The sequence below is a fragment of the Bos taurus genome, chromosome 12 (genome assembly GCF_002263795.3).
Source record: "Bos taurus isolate L1 Dominette 01449 registration number 42190680 breed Hereford chromosome 12, ARS-UCD2.0, whole genome shotgun sequence".
NCBI lineage: Eukaryota > Metazoa > Chordata > Mammalia > Artiodactyla > Bovidae > Bos > Bos taurus.
In genome coordinates, this window is record NC_037339.1 from 25,277,426 (window position 1) to 25,303,215 (window position 25,790).

General features: G+C 38.7%; 1 protein-coding gene across 1 annotated transcript in view; it reads left to right on the top strand.

Annotated features, from left to right (window-relative positions):
* Nucleotides 1-25,790, top strand: part of SOHLH2 (spermatogenesis and oogenesis specific basic helix-loop-helix 2) — a 40,743-nt gene extending 14,953 nt beyond the window's left edge. The window contains exons 3-11 of the mRNA XM_002691802.6: nucleotides 8,256-8,317; nucleotides 8,399-8,503; nucleotides 12,595-12,694; nucleotides 14,326-14,436; nucleotides 18,821-18,968; nucleotides 19,136-19,227; nucleotides 19,873-19,994; nucleotides 23,301-23,557; nucleotides 24,944-25,790. Coding sequence (XP_002691848.1) covers nucleotides 8,256-8,317; nucleotides 8,399-8,503; nucleotides 12,595-12,694; nucleotides 14,326-14,436; nucleotides 18,821-18,968; nucleotides 19,136-19,227; nucleotides 19,873-19,994; nucleotides 23,301-23,557; nucleotides 24,944-24,964 — 1,018 coding nt within the window. The 3' untranslated portion in view covers nucleotides 24,965-25,790. The remainder of the gene's footprint in view (nucleotides 1-8,255; nucleotides 8,318-8,398; nucleotides 8,504-12,594; nucleotides 12,695-14,325; nucleotides 14,437-18,820; nucleotides 18,969-19,135; nucleotides 19,228-19,872; nucleotides 19,995-23,300; nucleotides 23,558-24,943) is intronic.

The following is a 25,790-nucleotide window of genomic DNA, read 5'->3' on the forward strand; positions in this document are numbered from 1 at the left end:
CTTGCCTGAGTACCTATGATTTTGAGTCATTTAGGATGTTTTTAAATAGGGTTAGGTGAGATTGAATGTATTTCCCTTCTGTGAGAAGACTTGGTGATAGATGTTTAGGGGCTACTCATCATTATAGGGGAGGTCTTTCTAGACTGAAGAAGGAAGTCCAGAGCAATACTGTAATCCCAGAATGAAAAGGGGCAAGAATATTACATTAGGAGAAAAGAAAGATGGGACTGGGAAAAAGCCAGAGCCACTGGTTACTTGTTAAAGACAAAACAGAAGACAGACCCTGCTCCTGGGGTTTCTTGGAACTTTTGGTCATATGAATTTCATTGGCTTTCTACTCAGAATATGAACTAAACAAACCAGGCAAATTACCTCAAATAGGATTTCACTTCCAAAACGTAGTGTGTACAATCTTCTTTCTGAAGATATGCCTATTTTACTAATACATCTTTTCAAAAAGTCTCCTAAACATAGAGTACCTCTCATTGAAGGTGCATAGTAATATCTCACTTATATAGCATTTTAAAGAATTTACAACAGCTTTATGAGGGCAGGGCTTCGTCATTCCTACTCAGCAGATTAGAAACCTGAGGCTGAAGTGACTTTCATGAGATCACATGGCTTGTGTTCACACAACTCAGACTAGAATTCTTTATTCTTCCCTTCATGTTCTTTCTTCTAGAAGTCTGTAATGGTCTGGCTGTTTACACCTCTGAGATCCCGTAAATGCCAAACTGACTCTAAACTAAACATACCATTCTGGAAGAGCAGTGGACCAGCTGGTGGCTGACCTGCTCCATCCCAGGGGTCAGAGTCTAGCCGTGCTCCTCCAGAGGTGGTAAAGGCCTCATGTACGCACAGGGTTGAGGCTACGTTTTGAACAGGATAAGATTAAAGTTATGTTGAAGAACAGGCTTTACGTCTAGTCACAGTTGTTAAAAGCTTCAGGGACAGAGGAGAGAGCCTCTGTGATCCTTCCCTCTGTGGATTTTTTCTCTGCTCTAAATGCATAGCTTAAGATGTGTTAGCAGAGAGAAGAAGGCAGATAAAGGAACTATATATACAGACATGTATATGATAGTTCGGTCATTTTGCTGTAAAATCATTTTTTTGAAAAGGAAAAAAAAAGGATAATTTGTCGAGTACACTTGAATTTGGTTTTCTCTCTCTCTCTTTTTTTTTTTTTTGGTCTCATTATGTTATTCTCAATATTCAGTTTAGGTATTGACTAATACTAGGTATTCCGTACTTTGCTCTAGGTATGGGTGGGTGAGCATATCTCAGAAGGACCCTGAGTCCTAACTTTTGTGTTCCTCTTTGAAAAAGGGACAAAGCCGTCTTTATGGACGCTTTGTGTTTCCTGATACTGACCTCAGCAGCTGGAAATGTCTCTGAAATTCCCTTTCTTGTCCTCAGAACTGTTATGACTTTATGACTTATTTATACCCTTATGGACCATGTTTGTATTTTGAGGCTATACATTTTCTTAGGATAATGAGTCTCATGAACAACTTGCCCCATTTATAAGGCATTAAATCTTTATCTTTCCTAGAACACTTTATCTCATGAGTTTTGGGCTGACATTAAATGACTAAGCCAAGATAAAGGGTTTCAGCTTAGCTTTTATATGCTGTATTTTGGATTTTTCCTCTTAGAGCTTTGTTGTTGTTCTGTTATATCTCAAAACCTGGAAAGGTTCAGGAAAATATAGAAGTATTTACCTTACTCTTCTCTCTTTGGGAACTTACGTGCCCTGCCAGTAAGTAAAGAACTTAACTATAGCATGAAACTGGTCCATGTTTATTTTCAGTGTCAGGGCACATGATCACAAATGTATGTATATCTATAATACATATCAATTTCTATTGAAAATAAGAATGAATGTACTCTGTTAGCTATATAAACTTCTTTTAGGATAAAATGCAAGCCAGCTCATTAAAAAGATTTTAAAATTTATTCTTACAGAAGAACTGTGATTTTGGCCTGGGACTAATCATGAAACAGTTTTAAATATTCATAAAAATAATAGTACTTTATACCGTGACATCCTCAAGAATGATGGCACGTCTCGATCATAGATTGACATTTCTAGTTGAGTTCAGTTCAGTCAGTCATGTCCGACTCTTTGCAACCCCATGGACTGCAGCACGCCAGTCTTCCCTGTCCATCACCAACTCCTGGAGCTTGCTCAAACTCATGTTCATTGAGTCAGTGATGCCATCTAACCATCTCATCCTCTGTCATCCCCTTCTCCTCCTGCCTTCAATCTTTCCCAGCATCGGGGTCTTTTCCTATGAGTCAGTTCTTCACATCAGGTGGCCAAAGTATGAGAGCTTCAGCTTTAGCATCAGTCCTTCCCGTGAATATTCAGGACTTATTTAGGATGGACTGGTTGGATCTCCTTGCAGTCCAAGGGACTCTCAAGAGTCTTCTCCAACACCACACTCAGCTTTCTTTATAGTCCATCTCTCACATCTGTACATGTCTACTGGAAAAACCATAGCTTTGGCTAGACGGACCTTTGTTCTCAAAGTAATGTCTCTGCTTTTTAATATTCTGTCTAGGTTGGTCATAGCTTTTCTTCCAAGGAGCAAGCGTCTTTTACTTTCATGGCTGCAGTCACCATCTGCAGTGACTTTGGAGACCCCCAAAAATAAAGTCTGTCACTGTTTTCACTGTTTCCCCATCTATTTACCATGAAGTGATAGGACTGGATGCCACAATCTTAGTTTTCTGAATGTTGAGTTTTATGTCAACTTTTTCACTTTCCTCTTTCATTAAGAGGCTCTTTAATTATTCTTTTTGATCTTGATGTCATTTCATGAATACATTCTTACTGAGCCAGATGAACTCAGATACCACCCAGTGGTAAAGTATTTTAGGATCTCAAGATTCATATTCTTGGTTCCAGAATTTCAGGAGTGTTTGACCCTTGGCACAGGTCAGTTCTCAAAACTGAGCCAAATTCAAAAGGCAGATACTTGGTAATTCAGATGCATCCAGACACTCCATCTTACAAAGGCCAGGACAGAACATCAGAGTATGTTGCAGACTCATCCACTGTGCTTGCATCCTGTTTTGCATTGTGATTTTCCAGTCCACAAACTTTCTCTGAGGTCCTTCAAACTTTTGTGATTCTCGTGAGCTCAGAGCAGTACAGCAATGGAGAGGGAACACAAAATGTGCTTCCTTCTGCTCAGTCAGCAAATCAACTTTGATTCAGATTTCATTTTTTCCCATATAGATCCAGTTGTCTGATCAGTTAACTTATTATTTCATTAAGGAAACCCAGTCTCATGAGCCACAGGTTGTCCTGTTATGTTCCCAAATTTCAGGACATCCTTGACTTGACATGCTGCTCAGAAAATCCCGTTAGCCAGTCTGCATGACCTGAATTCTTGACAGTAAACACTATAACAACAAAACATCTAAGTAGTTTTTCTAAAAGCATTATTCTATAAGAACTGAGGAACATTCTAGATGTTTATTGTTTCTAGCATCACATAATCTGGTGAACCTGACTTAGGATTGCAGCAGAAATTCTTCTGACAAAAAGCGCACTGTGAGCAGGACACACCAGCCTTCACTAATTAACTGGAAGAAATCATTGCATTTTATTGCAGGAGCCTTATTAGTAGCAAGTAAACTCACAGTTTTCATATTTATAGAAAAACTCTTAATTTTCTCACTGAAAATGGTTGTTGTTGTAATTAATTAATGAAGGATATTGCTTATTACAAAAACCAAACTAGACCATGCCAGGTTAATTTGATTGCATTGGGCCCACAGGCAGCATAATGGAAACAGTACTCAGGGAGGTTGCTCCTCAAAAATGACACTGGCTTTTGTCTTTTGAAATCCTTGTGCTATAAAGGAAGTGCATTTTAAAATGTCCCCTGGCTTCATATGGACTTATAGGAACCTTTTGGTTTTTCTATTAGATGATAGATTTCAGAGGCCAGCTGGGTTTTCCTGAGGTTCTTTGATCATCAGAGTGTACAACTCAGCTCAAAACACCTTTGTATGATCTTTTTAATTTTTTGTTCCAGCTACCAGGGATTGGACTTGGGGATGGGGACCAGGCTGGGGTGGGCACTGCTTCAGTGTGAGCGTATAGCAGCCTCCAGTTCCAGAGGTTGCTGGAGATGGACATGTGGGGGTGGACACTAGAACATTAATACCCAGTCTTGCGTATGGAGGAACCATCATGTCATTTAAGCAGTGTATGTAGTGAAACAAGGGGAAATAAATTATTCCCCAGCAAGCTGAGATTTTTAAAATCTCAGGAGACCCCAACTGAGAAAGTGTTCATAAGGTCTCAGGACCTGCAGTTTGGCTTTGGTAAGTGAAAGAAGTGGTATCAGTTGAGGTGGAAGGAGATTTTTGTTGTATTTTGGTGTTGCCTAGTTTTGCATTAAGGAACATTCATTTAGTGGAAAGAGGACCTTTTTTGGTGACCCTGGATACTAGAAACTCTTTCAGCTTATTGATTTGTACAGAATGTGATTGAGAAGCTGATCTGTGGACCAGAGTGTTGGATTCTGGGAACTCTATTGATTGCTGGGGTTCCTGTACAATTAGGGCTCCACCGGCAGGGGAAGTGTTTGGGTTGGTAATTGATTCTGTTCTCTTGACAAAAATCCAGGAATTCCAACTCCATCTGTAAAGCTTGAAATTCATCAGGGTATAAAAATCCATATATCCAAATCTGACCTGTTTTCTGGTCAGTAAAATCAGTTGAAAAGTAGAAACAGGATTATTTCTAAAAGGAGAGAATCTGTTTTTTAAAACTTCTCTAATTCTAGAATATTTTAACTTACTATGATGTATTTTTTCCTGAATCTTGAAAGTATTTTTTATTTCAAAAGTTGGACTAAACTACCCACTAAGTTTCTATCTGTTCAGTCCGTTTGTGCCTCCCACCTCATCCTGTTATCTATACCCCTGGTATACTCTACACTTTTTCATCACTTACAAAATAGATATGAAAAGCTTACATCATGGCAGGGGTTATTCTCTCCTCCTTACACCCATTGTCCACACCGCTCCCCGCTGTCCACAGCACACCGTGTGCTAATGGGCCTTTCTTAGTGTCATGTCAGTCTGTGGTCAGATTCTACCGTCCCTCCCACACTTGCCTGTTTTGATAGTAGAACAACTTCCTGAGCTTTTCATTTCCTTCATAGAAACCATATGAGATTTCCTCTCTTCTTTCCTTTCTTTCCTCTCTTCTCTTTCAGCCCACATTCTCTTTCAGAATTCATAGCAAAGAATCAACCCTGAATAGATCTGTCTGGTGATTGTCACGTTTTAACAATATCCTACTTGTTTGACATAATTGACTTAGTAAATATTCTGAATCATTTAAAGAAAGTTCTTAGTATGTCTCAATAATTATTTCTCTATCAACTCTTGCCTGGATAGCTTACACTGCGGTCTCTCAGATGTATTCTGTGCCACCTTCTGTCAGTTCACCCCATTGTAGGTAGAGTGGTCTCCCAGAAATGCAAAGATAATCATGTTACTCCCAAGCTTAACAGTTTCCATTGTCCATCTTATTTTATTTTTTGCTCATTTTAATGAAATACTGCATCTTTAACTTGGCCTAAAAGGCCTACTATAATCAGACTCCAGCCCTGCCTGCCTGTCTAGTCTTGTCTTAAGTGTTTGTCCTTCAGAAGCTCTGTACTAGAGCCATCCTGGACTTCTTTTACTTTCTGGAATTCACTTGCTTGTTGCACTCCCAGGCCTATGCATCTGCTGTTCCCTTTCCAGAATGCACTTTGCTGCTTGTCTGCTTCCCACCCTCCCACAGCCCCTGCCTTTCATGTGGTTCCTCCTAGCCAGTTGGGGTACCTCTGCCTGAAGCTGCAGAGCAGGTTGGTGCCCAGGCCATGCTCCCCTCAGACCCCACAGCTTTCCTTTGCAGCACTGGGCACAGAGTTGCCACTGAATTACTCAACTACAGGCATTTGCTCAGTGTCTGTCCTCCACAAAAAAGTGTTGACTCCACGAGGACAGGGACTGGTCTGTCTGTCTATTCATGGTATCCCCCAGAGTCAGCACAGAATCTAGCACACAGTAGGCTCTCAGTATGTATGGCTCAGATCTATATACTGTGTGTAATGTAATTTGGAATGTAGAATAGAGTATGTTTACTTTCAAATGCAGATATAAGATGACCAAATATTATTCAGTGGGGGTTCTTCCAGGTCTTGTTTTAAGGAGTAAATAATAACCATATATATGACCATATACTAATAAATGATGCTTTACATATTTAAGAATAGTTTGTCTTCAACAGTTTTAGCTGTTCTCTTTAAAGTCAGGTTCACAGTATTATTCTCCTTGGAAAATCATTCTCTTTTAGCTAATGCCAATACTCAGTATTCACCAAAGTATCAGAATTCCACCTTACTGAATTCCTAAGTGTAGTTAACAATAATGCCACAATTAAAAAAAAAAAAAACATGTTGGAAATCTTCAAGTGTATAGTACAATGAACTTCCAAGTGCCCATAATATTAATAGTTATCAATATACAGCCAATCTTGTTTCATACCTACCCTCTCTTACACCTCCTTTTCCAGCCCCCCATCCCTGCTCACTGGTAGGTTATTTTAAAGGCAAGGTGGATACTTTTAAAGCAAATCTAAGACATCATTTCCTTTTATCCATAAGAACTTGAATAAGTACCTAAGATAAGGGATCTTTAAAAAGCAATACCAATAATCACACCTAAAAAATTAATAACAGTTCCTTAGTATTGTCAAAAATCCAGTTGGTGTTCAAATTTCTCTTGTTTATCTTATGATTTCTTTTTTAAACTGTGAGTTTTATACAAATGAAGATTCAATTTTCCTTTCCTTTTGATTTTTTTCTTTTTATCTTCTCTTTATGTGTTTTATAAAGGGGCCATTTGTCTTATAAATTTCCCACATTCCGATTTCATCCCCATAGCATCTTAAAAAATATTCCTCTTTTTTTTTAAATGTCTTGTAAACCTGTAGTTAGATCAAGAATCTGGATACGGTTTTGGCTCTTTTTTTTTTTTTTTTAAGTGAGAATAAAAGTGGTCCATCGTACATTCTACCTAATACATGAGTGGTATTTTCAAATACCTGAGCCGTATTCCCAAAACTATCCAGATCATCAAAAACAAAAGTCAGCAAAAATGTCACAGTGCAGAGGAGCCTAAGTAGCCTAATCACTAAATGTAGTGCAGGATCCTGGATGGGGTCCTGGCACAGGAAAAATAAGTACATTAGGAAAAACTAAGGAAATTGGAATAAAGAATGAGCTTAAATTAATAATAATGTATCGATGTTGGCTCATTAATTGTAAGAAATTTGCTAAACTAATGTAAGGTGTTTGCAGTATGGGAAATTGGGTTTGGGGTATATGGAAAATCTACTGTTTTCATTTTTTTTTTCTGTAAATGTAAAATTATTCTAAAGTTAAAGGTTTATTTTTAAAAAGTCACCTCTCTCTCACTTACCCCATGCCCAGTTTTAAACAGCCTGGCATTAGTGGTTGCTATAGAAATGAACTGTAAAAAGACTATTCTTATTAACAGAGTGAACTCCTGCTCAGAGTCATTTTGCCTAATGACTCAGAATTTGGATTTTCTTGCCCATTAAAAGGAAACAGAGAAGCTAAAGCATCTATTATATATAAAACTTTAAACAGAGCAAGCATGAGTTTCAGAATATCCCCTTCCTTTGTACTTTTCAAATAATCTGTAACTGTACTGCCCACCTCAGCCACACACTGCAGAACCCTCTTTGTACAATTGTGTGAAATCAAAATACAACATCTTCTCTTGTAAATTGAAAAAAAAATCCTTCTTATCCCTAGGGCTTCCCTGGTGGCTGAGGGGTAACAATCCATCTGCAGTACAGGAGATGCAGGAGACTCGGGTTTGATCCCTGGGTCAGAGAGATCCCTTGGAGAAGAAAATGGCAACCCACTCTAGTATTCTTGCCTAGAAGATCCCATGGACAGAGGAGCTTGGCGAGCTACAGCCCATGGGGTAGCAAAGAGTCAGAAATGGCTTTGCAACTGAACAACAGCAGTCTTTTCCCTCACTGATTTAAGATGCTGCTGTCAGTAAATTTCCATATTAACATCACCATTTTAAATTCTAATGAAATAAAATCACCCTAGTGTAGTTACTTCCTAATAAGCTAAATGTATGACTCCCAAGTTTTTTAATGTTGATTTTGCTTCATTTTAAACTTCTTTTTTCCCTTTCAGATTTGGTGAGGAAAAAAATACACATTTGCTGTTTGTTTTTATAATCCCTGAGAATTTTAAAGGTATGTGCCTGTTGGGTATATTATTTGTTTTTTTCTCCAAGTAGAAATCATAAGGTCAATATTTAATACAAAGATTCTTAGGTTGTGTTTCAGAGCACGGAGCTGATATTGCTTTAACCGAACCACTAACAACGGAAAAAATGAGTGTTGTGTTGAAATACTGGAAAACATATTTCGCACATACTGGTGAGTGCAAAACGAGTTTCCAAAGGTTTGAAAAATTGTAATTAAAATTCTGTGAGAACTGTTTTTATACATTTGGTTTTCCACTGATGCATTTTATATGTTGAAGATTAACTGCATTCTCTATAGTATAAGGACATATAATCCTTGTTTATCATAGTCTGAAGAAAACAACACACAAGAGACAACACTACACGTGGGTATCACAGATGGTAAATACCAAAATCAGATTGATTATATCCTTTGCAGCTGAAGATGAAGAAGCTCTATACAGTCAGCAAAAATAAGACCAGGAGCTGACTGTGGCTCAGATCATAAACTCTTATTGCAAAGTTCAGACTTAAACTGAAGAAAGTAGGGAAAACTACTAGACCATTCAGGTATGATCCAAATCAAATCCCTTACAATTATACAGTGGAAGTGACAAATAGATTCAAGGTATTAGATCTGATAAACAGAGTGCCTAAAGAACTACAGATGGAGGTTGGTAACATTGTACAGGAGGCAGTGATCAAGATCATCCCTAAGAAAAAGAAATGCAAAAAGGCAAAATGGTTGTCTGAGGAGGCCTTACAAATAGCTGAAAAAAGAAGTGAAAGGCAAAGGAGGAAAGGAAAGATACACCCATCTGAATGCAGAGTTCCAAAGAATAGCAAGGAGAGATAAGAAAGCCTTCCTAAGTGATCAATGTGAAGAAATAGAAGAAAACAATAGAATGGGAAAGACTAGAGATCTCTTCAAGAAAATTAGAGATGACAAGGGAACATTTCATGCAAAGAAGGGCTCAGTAAAGGACAGAAATGGTGTGGACTTAACAGAAGCAGAAGATGTTAAGAAGAAATGGCAAGAATACACAGAAAACTATACAAAAAAGACCTTCATGACCCAGATAACCACAATGGTGTGATCACTCACCTAGAGCCAGACATCCTGGAATGCAAAGTCAAGTGGGCCTTAGGAATCATCACTATGAACAAAGCTAGTGGAGGTGATAAAATTCCAGCTGAGCTATATCATATCCTAAAAGATGATGCTGTGAAAGTGCTGCACTCAATATGACAGCAGATTTGGAAAACTCGGCAGTGGCCACAGGATAGGAAAAGGTCAGTTTTCATTCCAGTCCCAAAGAAGGGCAATGCCAAAAAATATTCAAACTACCACACAATTGCCCTCATCTCACACGCTAGCAAAGTAATGCTCAAAATTCCCTAAGCCAGGCTTCAATAGTATGTGAACCAAGAACTTCCAGATGTTCAAGCTTGTTTTAGACAAGGCAGAGGAACCAGAGATCAAATTCCCAGCATCTGCTGGATCATAGAAAAAGCAAGACAATTCCAGAAAAACATCTACTTCTGCTTCATTGACTACGCCAAAACCTTTGACTGTGTGGATCACAACAAACTGTGGAAAATTCTTCAAGAGATGGGAATACCCGACCACCTGACCTGCCTTCTGAGAAATCTGTATGCAGGTCAAGAAGCAACAGTTAGAACCAGACATGGAACAACAGACTGGTTCCAAATTGGGAAAGGAGTACATCAAGGCTGTATATTGTCACCCTGCTCCTTTAACTTCTATGTAGAGTACATCATAAGAAATGTTGGGCTGGATGAAGCACAAGCTGGAATCAAGATTGCCGGGAGAAATATCAATAATCTCAGATATGCAGGTGACACCACTCTTATGGCAGAAAGCAAAGAAGAACTAAAGAGCCTCTTGATGAAAGTGAGAGAGGAGAGTGGAAAAAGTTGGCTTAAAACTCAACATTGAAAAAACGAAGACCATGGCATCCGGTGCCATCACTTTATGGCAGATAGATGGGGAAGCAATGGAAACAGAGACTTTATATTTTGGGGCTCCAAAATCACTGCAGATAGTGACTGCAGCTATGAAATTAAGACACTTGCTCCTTGGAAGAAAAGCTATGACCAACCCTAGATAACATATTGAAAAGCAGAGACATTACTTTGCCAACAAAGGTCCATCTGGTCAAAGTTATGGTTTTTCCAGTAGTCATGTATGAATGTGAGAGTTAGACCATAAAAAAGGCTCAGCACCAAAGAACTGATGGTTTTAAATGGTGGTGTTGGAGAAGACTCTTGAGAGTCCCTTGGACTGCAAGGAGATCCAACTAGTCAATCCTAAGGGGAATTAGTCCTGAGTATTCATTGGAAGGACTGATGCTGAACCTGAAGCTCCAGTACTTTGGCTACCTGATGTGAAGAACTGACTCACTAGAAAAGACCCTGATGCTGAGAAAGATTGAAGGCAGGAGGAGAAGGGAATGACAGAGGATGAAATGGTTGGATGGCATTACTGACTCAATGGACATGAGTTTAAGCAAGGTCTGGGAGTTGGTAATGGACAAGGAAGCCTGGTGTGCTGCAGTCCATGGGCTCGCAAAGAGTCAGATACCACTGAACTAAACTGAACAGAGCTGAAGAAAACAGTGTGAATAAAATAAAGGGAAACATATGTTCTCTACCTGTGGAGAAAGTTTGTCTTCAAAGGTTTAAAATGTGTTGCATAAGGACAAATGCAATGTTGTAGTTAAGCGCAGGGTATTTTTTTTGTTTGTCGTTTGTTTAGTAGCTGCTATCATCATTCCTTAGTCATTTAAATGGACTTATTCATGCTTTGTCATTGTATGATTATGTAAAAGCCGTTAACCTTGAGTCTTGTGCTTTGGTAAACACTTTTATATACATTATTTTACTTCTTTAAGTTAATAGAGTGGTTATGCTTTCTGTTTTAGATTTTTATTGTGTGTTACTTCCTTTTTGTTTTTTTTTTTTTGGTTTTTTTGTTTTTTTAGATTTTTATATACTCTTGCCTGGAAAATCCCATGGACGGAGGAGCCTGGTGGGCTGCAGTCCATGGGGTCGCTAAGAGTTGGACATGACTGAGTGACTTCATTTTCACTTTTCACTTTCACGCATTGGAGAAGGAAATGGCAACCCACTCCAGTGTTCTTGCCGGGAGAATCCCAGGGATGGCGGAGCCTGGTAGGCTGCCCTCTATGGGATCGCACAGAGTTGGACACGACTGAAGCAACTTAGCAGCAGCAGCATACAGATAATTGGTGTCAGTGCTTCAATGAGACCTTACATTTCTAAATTCATCTATACTGTATTTTGTGTATTGCCAGCATCTGAACACTTAAGATAATTAAATTAGTTTTAATATGGCTTGTAAAAGGGCAGACTCCAATTTCTGAAATTAAATTCTACAGGAATCATTGTTGATCAGTGACTATTTATGGTTTTTCAAAGCCTGGGTTACAAGCAGGAATCTATTTAAATTAAGATATTTTTCTTCAAATGGACCTGGAAGACACTTTTGGGATCGTGATGGATAAGCTCATACTCCAGATAATACAAGATTCAGTACACCTCTCATTTTTTTTAAATGTTCTTCATTATGGAGGGAAGATGATTGAGTCTGTTTTGTAACAGTCTAACAGCTTCCAGCCACTGCAAGTGTCAGAGTTCTTCCTGGGAGAGAAATGGTAATCCTTCTGGACCAGGGTCCTTTGGTAGTCTCTTCTTGTTTTGGTTCTTATTAGAAATAGAACAGCTGCTTATCTCCACTTGTCTAGCACATTCCTATTGGTCATAACCACATCTCACCAGTCATCTCATCTCTGCTCTGAGGATGAGCAGCTGCAAGGCAGCAAAAAAAGAATAACCCCCAAACCAAAAAACAAAACAACCATCAGATGCTTTATTTTGACAATGCAGCTGCTTACTGAAGACTCACAGGCATTTTCTGCCTCTGACATTTACCTGTAAATAATAAATAAGCTCAGTTGAATGCATTTTAAACACACCTATCACTAATTAGTAGAATCTGGTTAAAGGAGGCTGCTGTGGAGTAAATTGTATGTAGTGTTGTAATTTTGCTTTCTCATCTGAGTTGTTCCATGCTTAACAGGCTGAAATCTATAAATTATTTTTTATTGTAAAAGCACTGCTTTGTAAAATCTATTGAGTGAAACATGACAACTGTTTTTGATTAGAGCTTGCATGTGTGATTAACATCATCCCCACCAGTGATTTTATAATTAAAATGGTTCCTTTTTTTAAAATTTGCAGTTAAGAATGAAATTTCTGTGAAGCCTGAAGAACCTGAGTTGCCTCTGCAGAAGTCCTGCAGTGAACACCTGGGATGTTTTTCTACTGATGGATTTGCTTGGTTAGTTTTCTTTTTTCTTCACTTTTTCCTAATAGCAATTTTTACTGTGTACGTTTCATTAAAAAACGTTTCTGGAGGACTTGTTGATTGTGGAACAGCAGCTCCAGTGCTGGGGGTGATGCAAAAGAAAGTATCTGTTTTGTGGAAGAAGGATACAGCTTGTTCTGTATTTCAGAATCCTGAGCTGGCACTGAGGGTACATGTTAAAAAAGTATCCATCTCAGTATAAGGAAGCATTCCACAACCGCAGGGGAGCAGGTTGAATTGTCAGGTAGTAAATTACCCATGGGCTTCTCTGATAGCTCAGTTGGTAAAGAATCTGCCTGCAATGTAGGAGATCCTGGGTTGGAAAGATCCACTGGAGAAGGGATAGACTACCCACTCCCATCACTGGACACGTTCAACTAGAGACTGGGTTAAATAAAAGCAGTGATGTCCAGACTTTTAAAACAATGGAATCCTGAGCTGTTATCCATCTGCTGCTAAGCTTATCCCCAATGTCTTTTCCTGAGCTATCACCCTGTTTATTGAAAATGACCCTTTAAAGACAGTCTCTCTGTCTGTCAAACCTGCAGAGGATAGGTCATTGAACTGAGGGCCATTTAAAACCCTTTCAGTTCTAACATTGAATGCTTGTAAAAATTCTATATTCATCAATTTCTTTGTTTCACTTGAAGCTGATTTCCAAGGCTTTTAAGTAGAGCATTTGACTATAAAGAATGGACAGGAGTGCTGAGGATTTGGGTGATGGCAGTAAGAATTTTGAGTCACTTCCAGAATTTGTAGAATTGACCATCTACTATTTTGTACAAGGAGGAGACTTGGCAACCAGTAAGTGTGGTTAAACCAGGGACACACTTACTTCAGTAGTGCAGAGTTAACAACAGCTTTCTTTATCTTACTTAAGATTTTAACCTCAAAGAAATTTTCTGTGTTAAACTTTTTTCTGGGAGTTGAGGTTGGGAAGGGTTTTGGAAGGCTTGTGTTACTTAAAACTGCTTTTTGAGCCCTCCTCATCTTGTACCTTTGTTTTTCCTCACAAGCCTACTAATATAAATAAAAGTAAATTTTCAAATGAAGTCATTTGAAAGTCATTTATTTATCTTCAAATGAAAAAGATAATATTAATTTGTAAGTTTCTTAGGGAAATGTATATTTTTTAATCAATTAAAATCAAATCTAGAAAAATAGTAGAGCCAGAAAATATCCATTAAATGACGCAGTTTTACATGGAGGGAAACTGCACCAGTTGCTGATCAAGCTGGAATAGTGTATCTTGGCCTTCCGCTCCTCTGTGCTGTCTTCCTGCAATGCACCGTTAGATACAGTCATGTAATTTGGAATACTCATAATCAGTGAGGTTAGAATATTTTAGTACTGTTTGTGTCTGTTATTTATTGGTATCTTTTAGACTTTTGGATTGAATTTATGATAATCTTAATAATAAATTCTTCTGAAATAAAATATTCTGTACCAGTTAGATAAGGTAAAATACTTTGATAATTACTGCAGCTTTGTATAAAGCTAGGGATTTAGAGAAGCGTCCTTTGACTAGTGTATTGGTGATTATTTTACAATTGCCTCATAATTTTCCTTTTAAATACATGGTACAATTTTTCTCTTGTTTCTAGCTCTGAATCTGTAAGAAACGACATTGGATTTGATTTAAAGGCTCCATTGTCAAATTTTGAGAAAAGAAAAAAGATTTCTCTTCTTCATTCAAACAAGGAAAAGCTGAGAAGGTAAATTTTGATACAGGCCCCCCCCCCCCTTTTTTTTAGCATTATTCTTTTGTAGGAAGAAATTACTTTCATGAATTGCATAGTTTTTTATAGCATTGTTAAAAGTTAGTGTGAAGACTTCTCTTATGGTCCAGTGATTAACAATCCGCCTGCCAATGCAGTGTACATGGGTTCGATCCCAGTCCGGGAAGATTCTACATGCTTCAGAGTGACTAAATCCACACACCACAACTACTGAAGCCCGCATGCCTAGAGCCCATGCTCCATAACAAGAGAAGCCCGGCAATGAGAAGCCCAGGCACCAGAAACTAGAGAGTAGCCCCTACTTGCTGCAACTAGAGAAAAGCCTGCAGGCAGCAACAAAGGTGCAGCATGGCCAAAAACAAAGTCGTCACTGTGAAACTAGTTTATCTGGCAACTGAGTATATGCTCCTCACTCATTCTACTCATTTAGCCATTCAGCAAGTAGGTGTGAGTGTAATGTGCCAGAATATGATTGGGGAATTGAGATAAGAAATAAATTGTTGCCTTCAAGGAGGTCTTAGCCTAGTGCTCAGACAGACTTCTAACAAAAACATTTAGGAACAAAAATGCATAAAAGACATGTAATATCTGTACAGTGGTCACTCAAGATATTGCTGTGATAAACAACCTAAATCATGCATTATATATAATTATGAATTAAACTATTTATGTTATTAAGACATCAGTCCTCACTAAACTGAAATACAATTCAAATCTAGATAATTTGAGTAGATTTTTGTTTTCTTTTTGGAAAAAGTTGAAATCTAATTCAAAACTGTATGGAAAGGGCTCTGAATATAAAAGGCCTTAGAATAAAGCAATCTTGAAAACATCTAACAAAACTGGAGTGTGTAAGCTACCTGGCTTTAAGATATAGTATACAGCTACATTTATCAGTTATTTTGCTAAAATGAAGGTGGACTGGTAGATAATATAACACAATAGCCCAGTATTAGACCCACATATTTTGGTCTTTTGGTTTTCAGCAAATCACCAGAGCAAACAACTTGGGGAACAAATGTCTTTTCTGTAAATGGTGCTGGAACAACTGGACATCCATATGAAACAAATGATGAAACTTGACCGTTTACTCATATCATGTGAAAATTAATTCAGCATGGAATATAGACAGGGCTACTATATAAAGCTAAAGCTGTAAAGCTTCTAGAATAGGGCTGTTCAGTAGAACTTTCTGCAGTGTTAGAAATGGCCTGTATCTGCTGTCCAGGAAGGTAGCTGCAAGTCATATTATTGACTATTTGAAATATGGGTATTGCAACTTAGGAAATGAATTCAAATTTTTATTAATTTTTTATGAATTTATATTTAAATAGATTCATGTGGCTCATAGGTAATGAACTGAAAGCTACAGTTCTAGAAGAAAATAAAGGTTAATGTTTTCACTAGCTGAGGGTAGATGATTGTTCTTTATGACACAGAAAGCAATAACCACAAAAGAAACAGTAGATGAATTAGGACTCCTCAAAATTTACAACTTTTGATTTCGTAAGACCCCACTCAGAAAATAAATAGGCAGACTACAGACAGGGAGAAAAGATTTGCAAAACAAATATATTGATAAAATACTGACACTAGAATATATGGAGAACTCCTAAAGTTCAATAATAAAAAGACCTGCATAGGTAAAGTTTTGAACAGACACTTCACAAAGGAAGATAAAGTGCCTAATAAGCAGCGGGAAAAAATGCTGAATGTAATTTGTCATCATGGAAATGCACATTATAAAGCATGAGATACTACCACATATACCTCAGAAAGTCCAATATTTTAAAAGTAAAACTGACAATGTTAAATGTTGTCATAGATTTAGAACAACAGGGATTCTCATACACTGATGGTAGGAGTGTAAAATGGTAGAATTTGGGGGAAAGTTCTGCCAGTTTTTTCTAAATTTATAAAATAGCCCATTGATTCAATTTCTGTACATTTACTAAGAGAAATAAAAATGTGCATTCACAAAAAGATGTATAGAAGACCTAGTAAGTTTATTCCTAATGATCAAATATTGGAAATAGTGGGAGTGCTGATTAATAAGAACCTGAATAAATAAATTGTGGCATATTTATACTTTGGAATGCTATTAATAAAAAGCAACAAATTACTGACATAACAGATTATCTTGGATAAATCTCAAAAACATTATGTAAGTGAGAGAAACCTTACATAAAAAGACACATGTGAAGTTAAAAGAGAGGCAAAAATTAATGTGAGAGGGAAAAATATCAGAAATGTGGTTGCCTTTTACGGGGGATGAGACTAAGAAGGGACAGAAGGAACTTTCCCGAGTCATGAGAATGTTAATGAGGTGGTTTGAGTCACACAGCTTTGTGCATTATCAAAACTCATAGAATGGCACTCTTAAGATTGATGCATTTTATTTTATGTAACTTTTACCTGAAAATAAAATAATTTTAACTGTAGCTCATCATATGTTTAGGGGTTTAGTGTACTGAAGTCTGTAATTTACTTTGGAATACTTTAGTGTAATGAAATGGATTGATGTCTGACCAGTGGGATGATTCATATATGACAAAGCATGGACAGTAACTGTTCACTGTGGATTCCAGGTTATAGATATTTAAGTGCTCCCTGTACAAATTCTTAATTCTTTCAGCTTTTAAGGAATAAGAATTTTTAATTCTCTCAGTTTCCCTGTATGTTTGAACATTTTCCTAATGGAAGAAATGTTTAATATGATTTTTCACTATAAAAGTGATATGTACCTCACAGATACTTGGAAAATGTAGAAAATAAAAGGAAGAAATAATTTGTTCTATAGTCCAGCTATCTAGAAATAATGACTAATTGACACTATTATCTCTTTTGGCCTTAATGGCTGTAATCATATTTGTTATGCTATCTTCTACTTATATCCTATAGAAATGCCCTATTTTTCCCCAGTAAGCTTTATATCCTTTCCATGTCCAGATAATATTCTGCTGAATTAGTATCCTCTAGCTTACTTAAGCATCCACTTATTTTGTGTCTTTAGATTGGTTTTCCTATTTTACTGAAAAGGAAAGTCGCTCAGTCGTGTCCAACTCTTTGCGACCCCATGGACTGTAGCCCTACCAGGCTCCTCCGTCCATGGGATTTTCCAGGCAAAAATACTGGAGTGGGTTGCCATTTCCTTCTCCAGGAGATCTTCCTGACCCTGGGATTGAACCTAGGTCTCCTGCATTGGAGGCAGATGCTTTACCATCTGAGCCACAGGGAAGTCATTTTACTGAAAGGCTACCATAATGGATATCATTCTACATAAAGTTTATTCTGTGTTTGTGATCCTTATAAGTGAAAGTACCCTATGGATGGGTGTATGAAGTTTCAAAGCCCTTCATCCATGTGTCAAATTGTTGACACTTCCAACCCTTTTACAGAATTGTCCTGATACATTTCCACGGAACCCCCAAAGCTTAAAGCCCAATTAAAATACCACCCACTGGTCTGGAATATTTGAGTTATTCACTGGCTGTATGTCAAAGTGGATTTTTTAATCCATTTATTTTTGTCATTCTGAGGTTCAGAAAGGTTTAGTAACTTGCCTAAGATCCCAGCTAGAATTGGCAAAGCCACCCTTTGATCCCATTTATGTCAGTATGGCAGTATTCAGCACAAAACATGCTTAAGAATGTTTGTTAAATGAAAACATGGATAACTGAAGGTTCCAAAGGCTTCGCTCAATTTGGTATTACATTTCCTATGTATTTCCCTTCAGAACTATGAAATACTTAGGTTGGTTTCTTTCTGGTATGAGCCTGGACGTCGTTCTCATTTGCATATCGGTTTATTTGTTTTGCTCATGTGCCCACCTTGTGTAAAGGAAGCAGGCTTTTGATTTTCTTTTCAGAACACAGTTAAAGCCTATGTATTTCAAGATGTTAGTTGTGTGTTGTTGGAAATGTGGTCCAGATCAGAGTGATGGGACTATCCCATGGACTTTGTCTTCTAGTTGTCTCTCTTGTGGGTCACAAAAGGATTTACCTATGTGGTGTGTGATTCTCTCCTCTGAGGGTTGCGTCGCCTATGGGTTTCCATAGGCAGAGTGGGTGTTCCCCGGTGTCCTCTGTGTCCAGGCATCCTGCACACCCACAGGGATGAGTGAGCTGGGTTGCCATCCGCACAAACACTGTACTTGGCAGCATGTGAGCCAGTGCCCCAGGAAGCTGGGATTCCAGGGGCCGTGGAGGCTGCTGGCTTGTGGGGACATGGTCTGTCTCTGAATCGGACACCAGAAAGGGAGGGGCCGGTTCCTTTATAAACAGACCCAGGAGGAAGACTGTCCTTGTGACAGGAAGAAAGTAGACTAATTATTCCTTACTTGTGGCACTTCTCTGCTCAGAGAACGAATCAAGTATTGCTGTGAGCAGCTGCGCACCCTGCTGCCGTATATGAAGGGGAGAAAGAATGATGCGGCTTCCGTCCTCGAGGCCACAGTTGATTATGTGAAGTTTGTCCGGGAGAAAATCCCTCCAGCCATCATGGGCCAGGTATGCAACTCTCAAGCCCTTGACTTTTATCCTCGTAGACAATGGTTTAATGCTGCAGTTTCCTTTCTTTCTGTTTTATAATTGGAAATGTATGTCTGTTTGTATATTTTGAAAAACATCTATAGCTATCTATTGATAAAGTAGGTCTCTGTCTGTCTGTTTCTTAGATTACAGAAGTACTTCAAAGCAATAGGAGATTTTGTAAGAAACAACAAATGCCTATCCAGCTATCCGTCCCAGGCATGATCATGGCACAAAGGTATGACAATCTGAATCTTGTGAATCCAAAGTCGCCTTGTTATTTTTCTCTGATATTAATGCTAGAAATAACACAGGCACTGAACCCATCCGTACTGAGAACTCGGGCATCTACAAAGAATCAGTGAACTTTTCCCACTGCTCATGTGCATCATTGAATTATAGTGGATAAAATATATAATAGTCTCAGGCCTGGGATCCCTTCATGACTTGACTCACTCTTAACTTCTTTTGTTGTTTCTCTAAACCAGCCTTCACAAGTAGTGCCTGTGGTGACTGACAGTATATTCGTGGCATGATGGATTCTAGCATTCCTCTGTGACCAGGGCAATCCAGCCTCATTTTTTTCAGTTAGGAGTCCTTAAAGAAATTTCTAGTGTAAAAGGTGGTGTGCCAAATGAATGCTTCCTTATTTAAATTGATTAGAATATGTAAACTAAGAAGAACTCTTAACAAGGAAAAGTAAACCTTTCCTTCATGTCCTAAATAACCATCCTGAGTCCTAGTCTATGCTTTGCTCTAATATTTAATACAGAGTTTATCTCTGTGCCTTTTAGAACTCGAATGACAGAAGAGCAGTTCAACTCCACAATGCTCATATCCTCCTCTTTGAGAAATGCCTAAGGAATGTTTTTTGTCTTCTAAGGGAAAACAGTGTGCTGAGAAGCACTCACTCACCTGCGCCAGGCATCAGAGTCCTGACTAATGAGCGCTTGAGTGTGTGCTCTGCTCCTGCCTCCGAGGATGCCTTGGATGAAGCTGTGAGAGGTGAGCTCTGCCCGCTGCTTTGGTGCATGTTCCACTCAGCCGGGGCTCCTGTGCAGCCACTGCCATAACCAAGGGATGAGCCGTAGCTGGAACATTGCACCCTGGGTCCTCTGGTGCTGTCTGCTGGAAGGACACAGCTGGCCACAGACATTTGAATAGTGTTATCCCTGAGGGTGGGCTGAAAATTGACTGTCATCACCAGAAAGTTCATCTTGCTCACAGATGACGAGCACACTGGTGACTGTGTGTATTATGTGAGTAGGATCTAAAGCGAGGGAAGTATTCATGTTAATTCAGTGCTAACAGTGTATAGGCAGACCACGGATATATTGTGAGTTCTCTTCCAGGCCACTGCAATAAAATGAGCTTCGCAGTAGAGTCACACGTTGTTTGATTTCTCAGTGCATATAAAAATTACGTTTACACCATACCATAGTCTGTTACGTACATGATAGCATATGTCTAAAAAAGTCATATGCATGCCTTAATTTTAAAAAGTTTCATTGCTTTAAAATGCTAGCTGTCATCTGAGTTTTCAGCGAATACTAGTAGTGATAGCAAAGATGTGACACTGTCATTGAGGTTGTGTGCATATTGTGGGGACATAATGGAGACCACATGAACAAATGGGATTACTGGGATTGATGTCAAAAGTCAAAGGAGAAAGGGGCCCAAGATAGGACACAGCCTTCCTTGCTCATGTATTAGCCTCAGGGTGTTTGTTAGTCCTTTTAGACTTTTTTTCCTGACTTAGTGGGGAGGGAAGGAGAGAAGGAAAAAGTAGCCATGAGCCATGGTTAAACTGCTTAGAGTAGCTCTGGCTGAATGTCACAAAGAATGATTAAATCAGCCCAGATTAGATCAGAGAGATGCCAGGCCACAGGCACATGCCTATCAATGTTACTTCTTATACAGACAGTACTTCTGTGTTTTCACTCTTCATACCCTGCAGAATCTCTGAAACACTCTCCTCATGCTAGTGCATTCAGGCCTTTCTGTGCCCCGGATCTCTTGGTTTTGTATCACCTAAAGTGACTGGTCTAAGAAGAAACAAATCCACTAGGACCATAGGCTTACGTCAGGTTCAGGCTGGAGGAGACCTTGAAGGTCATTGAACCAAACCCCTCATTCTGACTTTATTTATAACATTTTTCCATTTGAAAGCAGTATTAGTGCTTTACAAAAAACCCGCTAGTAGTAGTCATGTACAGATGTGAGAGTGGGACCATAAAGAAGGCTAAGAACCGAAGAATCGATGCCTTCAAACTGTGGTGCTAGAGAAGACTCTTGAGTGTCCCTTGGACTGCAAGGAGATCAAACCAGTCAATCCTAAAGGAAATCAACCCAGAATATTCATTGTAAGGATTAATGCTGAAGCTCCAATATTTTGGCCACCTGATGGGAGGAGCCAACTGATTGGAAAAGACCCTGATACTGGGAAAGATTGACAGCAAGAGGAGAAGGAGGCGACAGAGGACAAGATGGTTAGATAGCATCACCAACTCAATGGACGTGAGTTTGACCAAACTCCAGGAGATAGTGAAGGACAGAGGAACCTGGTGTACTGCAGTCCATGGGGTTGCAAAGCGTTGGACATGACTTAGCGACTGAAGAACAAAACCCAGCTAAGATAATAACTTCATTTTTTAATGTATTTCTTTCAAGTCTTTATATATATGTGTATGTGTGTGTGTGTATATATATATATATATTTTTTTTTTTTTTTTTGGTAGTAATACTATAGTAGTAATCTTCTGTAGTATTGGTCTTCCCAGTGGTCATGTATGGTTGTGAGAGCTGGACCATAAAGAAGGCAACATGCCAAAAAATTGATGCCTTTGAACTGTGGTACTGGAGAAGACTCCTGAAAGTCCCCTGGACAGCAAGGAGATCAAACCAGTCAGTCTTAAGGGAAATCAACCCTGAATACTTATTGGAAGGACTGATGCTGAAGCTGAAGCTCCAGTATTTTGGTCATCTGTTGCAAAAACCTGTCTCATTGGAAAAGTTCCTGATGCTGGGAAAGATCAAGGGCAGAAGGAGAAGAGGGCGTCAGAGGCTGAGATGGCTGGATGGCATCACTGATGCCATGGACATGAACTTGGGCAAACTCTGCGAGACGCAGAGGGACAGGGAGGCCTGGCCTGCTGCCAGTCCATGGGGTCACAAAGAGTTGGACACGATGGGGCAACTGAACAACGACATAGTAGTGACTGTATCGGACCTCTGGTTTTGTCTCTGCCTTTTTTACCTACATTGTGTCCTGTATGCTTGGATTTTGTATTATGCAGCCTTTATCACCAGTTTAATGGTTTTAGTAGTTTATCCAACGATTTAGAGAATAGTTTTCCTGCCACATTTAGTGTTTCCAGGTTTGTGGGGAAAGTGATTTTATACATACATTTCAGAAAATACATCCCTCTATATGGATTTTTTAATATTTTGGACTTTTCCTTGGGCTGGATGTGAGCACATGTGTAGCTGGCCATGCATGTTGCAAAATGGTTTTTGAAAGAGGAATGGAACAGTTGGAATCAGTTAAGTCTTTCAAATTGCACTTTCACCACTTAGGCCAGTAAATTGAAGGTTAGAGAAGTTAAGTGGCCACCTATGATCCCCTGCTTTCTGTGATAAATCTGACCTATAAACCAGAAGTGCTGATCCTAGTGTTTAGACTTCATTAAGAAGTTTTTACTTGTCCTTTTCCATAAGTTTATGTATACTTTTGCTGAAATGATTTTTTTTCACAAATATTCCAGGTCCGTTTGTATTTAAAGTTGATATAAAATTATATTCCTTTACTTTCATTTCTGTTAGTGTCCAGAAGAAAATAAATATTCACAGCATAGGGACTACATTGTTAGCGTTCACTATATATTAAACATTTTTTCTGCCTTCTAGTTTCTGTACAGAATAGAGCGATATAACAGTATAACCCACTCACTGATGGAAAAATCAGTGACCAAACTATTTGTGACTGAGTGGAGTTTTTCTTTTCAACATTCTTCTTTGCTTCATAGAAATGGTCACTTATTATGATGAAAGATACACACACACATACCCAGGCAGAGAGAGCTGATGCGTCTCTAAAATCTCTGTCTTTAAATGACAACTGAACACTAATTTATAGTGTTTGTATTACACTAAATGTCACTACCAAAAAGTTCACTTTGTTTTTTCATCAGCATTTGAATGTAGCAGTATCTTAAGTTTGTACCGTGGGGAAATAGAGGGTGATTTATTTCAAATACAGTAGTTCAGAGTTACCAATTTGCATATACTGACGGATACTCTTTTTTATTAAAGGTCAGTCCAGCTCTGCGTCAGAGAAGGCTATCGGTGATGTATATAAAACCCGAATCCCCAGCACAGCTGTGTCTCTTAATTCCTTCCATGCTGTCAGATACTATTCTAAAGTGGTCCCTTCCTATGACGCAGCTACCGTAACAAATCAGAACACTTCAGTGCGTTTCCCAACAGCTGTACCCAAAGTGTCCAAGTTTCTTCCTCAGCACTGCAATTCTGTGTTGGGCCAGGTGTGCACAGCACACCCCAACTGTCTGGTAAGTCTCTTGGGGTCTGTGGGTCAAACTGGGCTCTTTCATTCCAGCCCATAGGGGCCCCTGACCTGCGTTTTGTTGCTGATGCTCTGGGTTAGAAATCTCTCGGACTGGGACCATGGGAGGCAGCCCAGGCACTGGTTCCCAGTGCTGCACAATGGCTCTCCAGATATCCAGAGTCAGTCTGGACGTGGCCCTGCTGCTCTCACCGGAAGTGACCTAATGGAACCTAATCTCTAGCATCCCTCCTCACTGCTCCCCACCCCACCAGCCTCATCCTTCACTGGCCCCATGGCTGGGTTCTGCCTTATCTCTAAGGCCCTAGTCACTTACACTTTATGAAAACCTTTTCTTGGAATGCCAACCAGGCTGGTTTCACATCCCAGATGTCTGCATACCACAGATATTTACTGAGCACCTACTGTGTTCCAGCATTGTGCTAACCACCGAGAATGGAGTGTCTAAAGATAGATCATGATCCCTGCGTTCATGAAGCTGAGTCTCATAGGGTGCGAACATGGAAGCAGACGGTGGTGATGTGCATTGGAGCATGAAGAGGGAGACCCCAGTGTATGCATTGTGACACAGATGCAGGCAAGGTTAGGGACAGACTGGAGGAAGTACTGTCTACGCTGAGATCTGAAGAGTGAGAATTAGCCCAGGAGAGCAGTTAGGAATTGAGAGTGAGGAAGGGAAAAGCAGTCCAGGCAGATGGTTCAGCATATATAAACAGTGGTATCTTCATTTTGGGCAAGAATTGTCCAATTCCAGAGAAAGACCCAAACCAGACTTGCCTGCTTAAAATAGACTCTCATAGCCTTAATATAACTATCAATACTTTTGCATATTAATAATAGTTAATATGTTTTGAGCACTCAGTAAGTCATGTGTCAAATACCGTACGTATTAATGTGGGTTATCTGATGAACCTCTGACAGTCATTTGAGGTAGGGACACCATTTCCATATGACATCTATAGAGTGGGAATAATAGTGACTTTCCCAAAAAACATTCATAAGAAAACTATTGTAAAGAGTATTAGAAAGACATTTTAAAACATGAAGTATCTACAGATATAATACTGTCGCTAATAATCATTAGTATACCAGTCCAAAAACTAGAGTGAAAATTAAAGAAAAAAAAAAGGATTGCAACATTATTTTTTTAATTGTGACGTACACTTAACTGTATGTAGTTTTTGTTGGAGAATTATTTAGTAACTATGAATAATACATATTTTAAAACCTGTAGGCATATTCACCTAAAGAGTTCATGGTTTTACAAATTATTTCCTATTGCTTGAGAACATAGAAAACACATTTGTGTCATTATGAGTAAGAACAGGCCAGTATTCAATTAATGTGTGTTTTTTTTTTTTCACCTTTGCAGCGACAGTTTTGGGCGTATTAATAGCACATATTTGAAATGCACTCTAGACCACCTATTGGGTGCCGTTTGACAATACAGGAAGAATGGAACAAAGAATGATCTTGAAAGCTACACCCAGAGACCTGATATCAAAAGGGTTTGCATTGTATGGCTTCTGATAAATGTGCTAAAAGCTTCTGCAGGTAGAAAGACAGGCAGCAAGAGTGCTAGCTAGCCGTAGGCTTTTATTAATACTTAGTTTCATACATACTTGGATCTCCCCAACCAAGGTGCTCTAAGAACAAATGGCCTAGGTGACCTGGACACTTTTTTTCTCAAAACATATTCCACAGTTTATGCAAAAAGTACATTATAAAGAAGATCCACAATTTATGCAAAAAGTACATTATAAAGAAGATCCACATAGTGCATTGATGTTGCTAAGTACAGATATTGCAACTTGATTCTTATTTTTAGTATCACTGTGAGTTACTATCACTTATTTCTAGGTGGTATCTTTTCCAGATTTGGCATTTTAGAGCACTTCCTTCATTATTCACACTAATATACCTTAATTTGAGAGATGTGTTTACCTCCTCACTCGACTACTAATGAATAAACTGATGTGTTTATTTTTGCATTTCACCTTCCCTTGAGTGAAATGAGAGCTAACATCTTTCTGGATCTTTAGTTACAGATTACAGATTAGCAGGTTTTTCTTTGTTTTCCATCTCCTTCTCCCTATGGGCATTAGAAAAGATTGTTGGAAATAAGGGGAAAAAATGTTTGTTTTATATTTCACTGAATGTTCTTATGCATAAGTTTTATTATTAAAGAAAATATTCAGTTCTGATACTGAAAATGATAA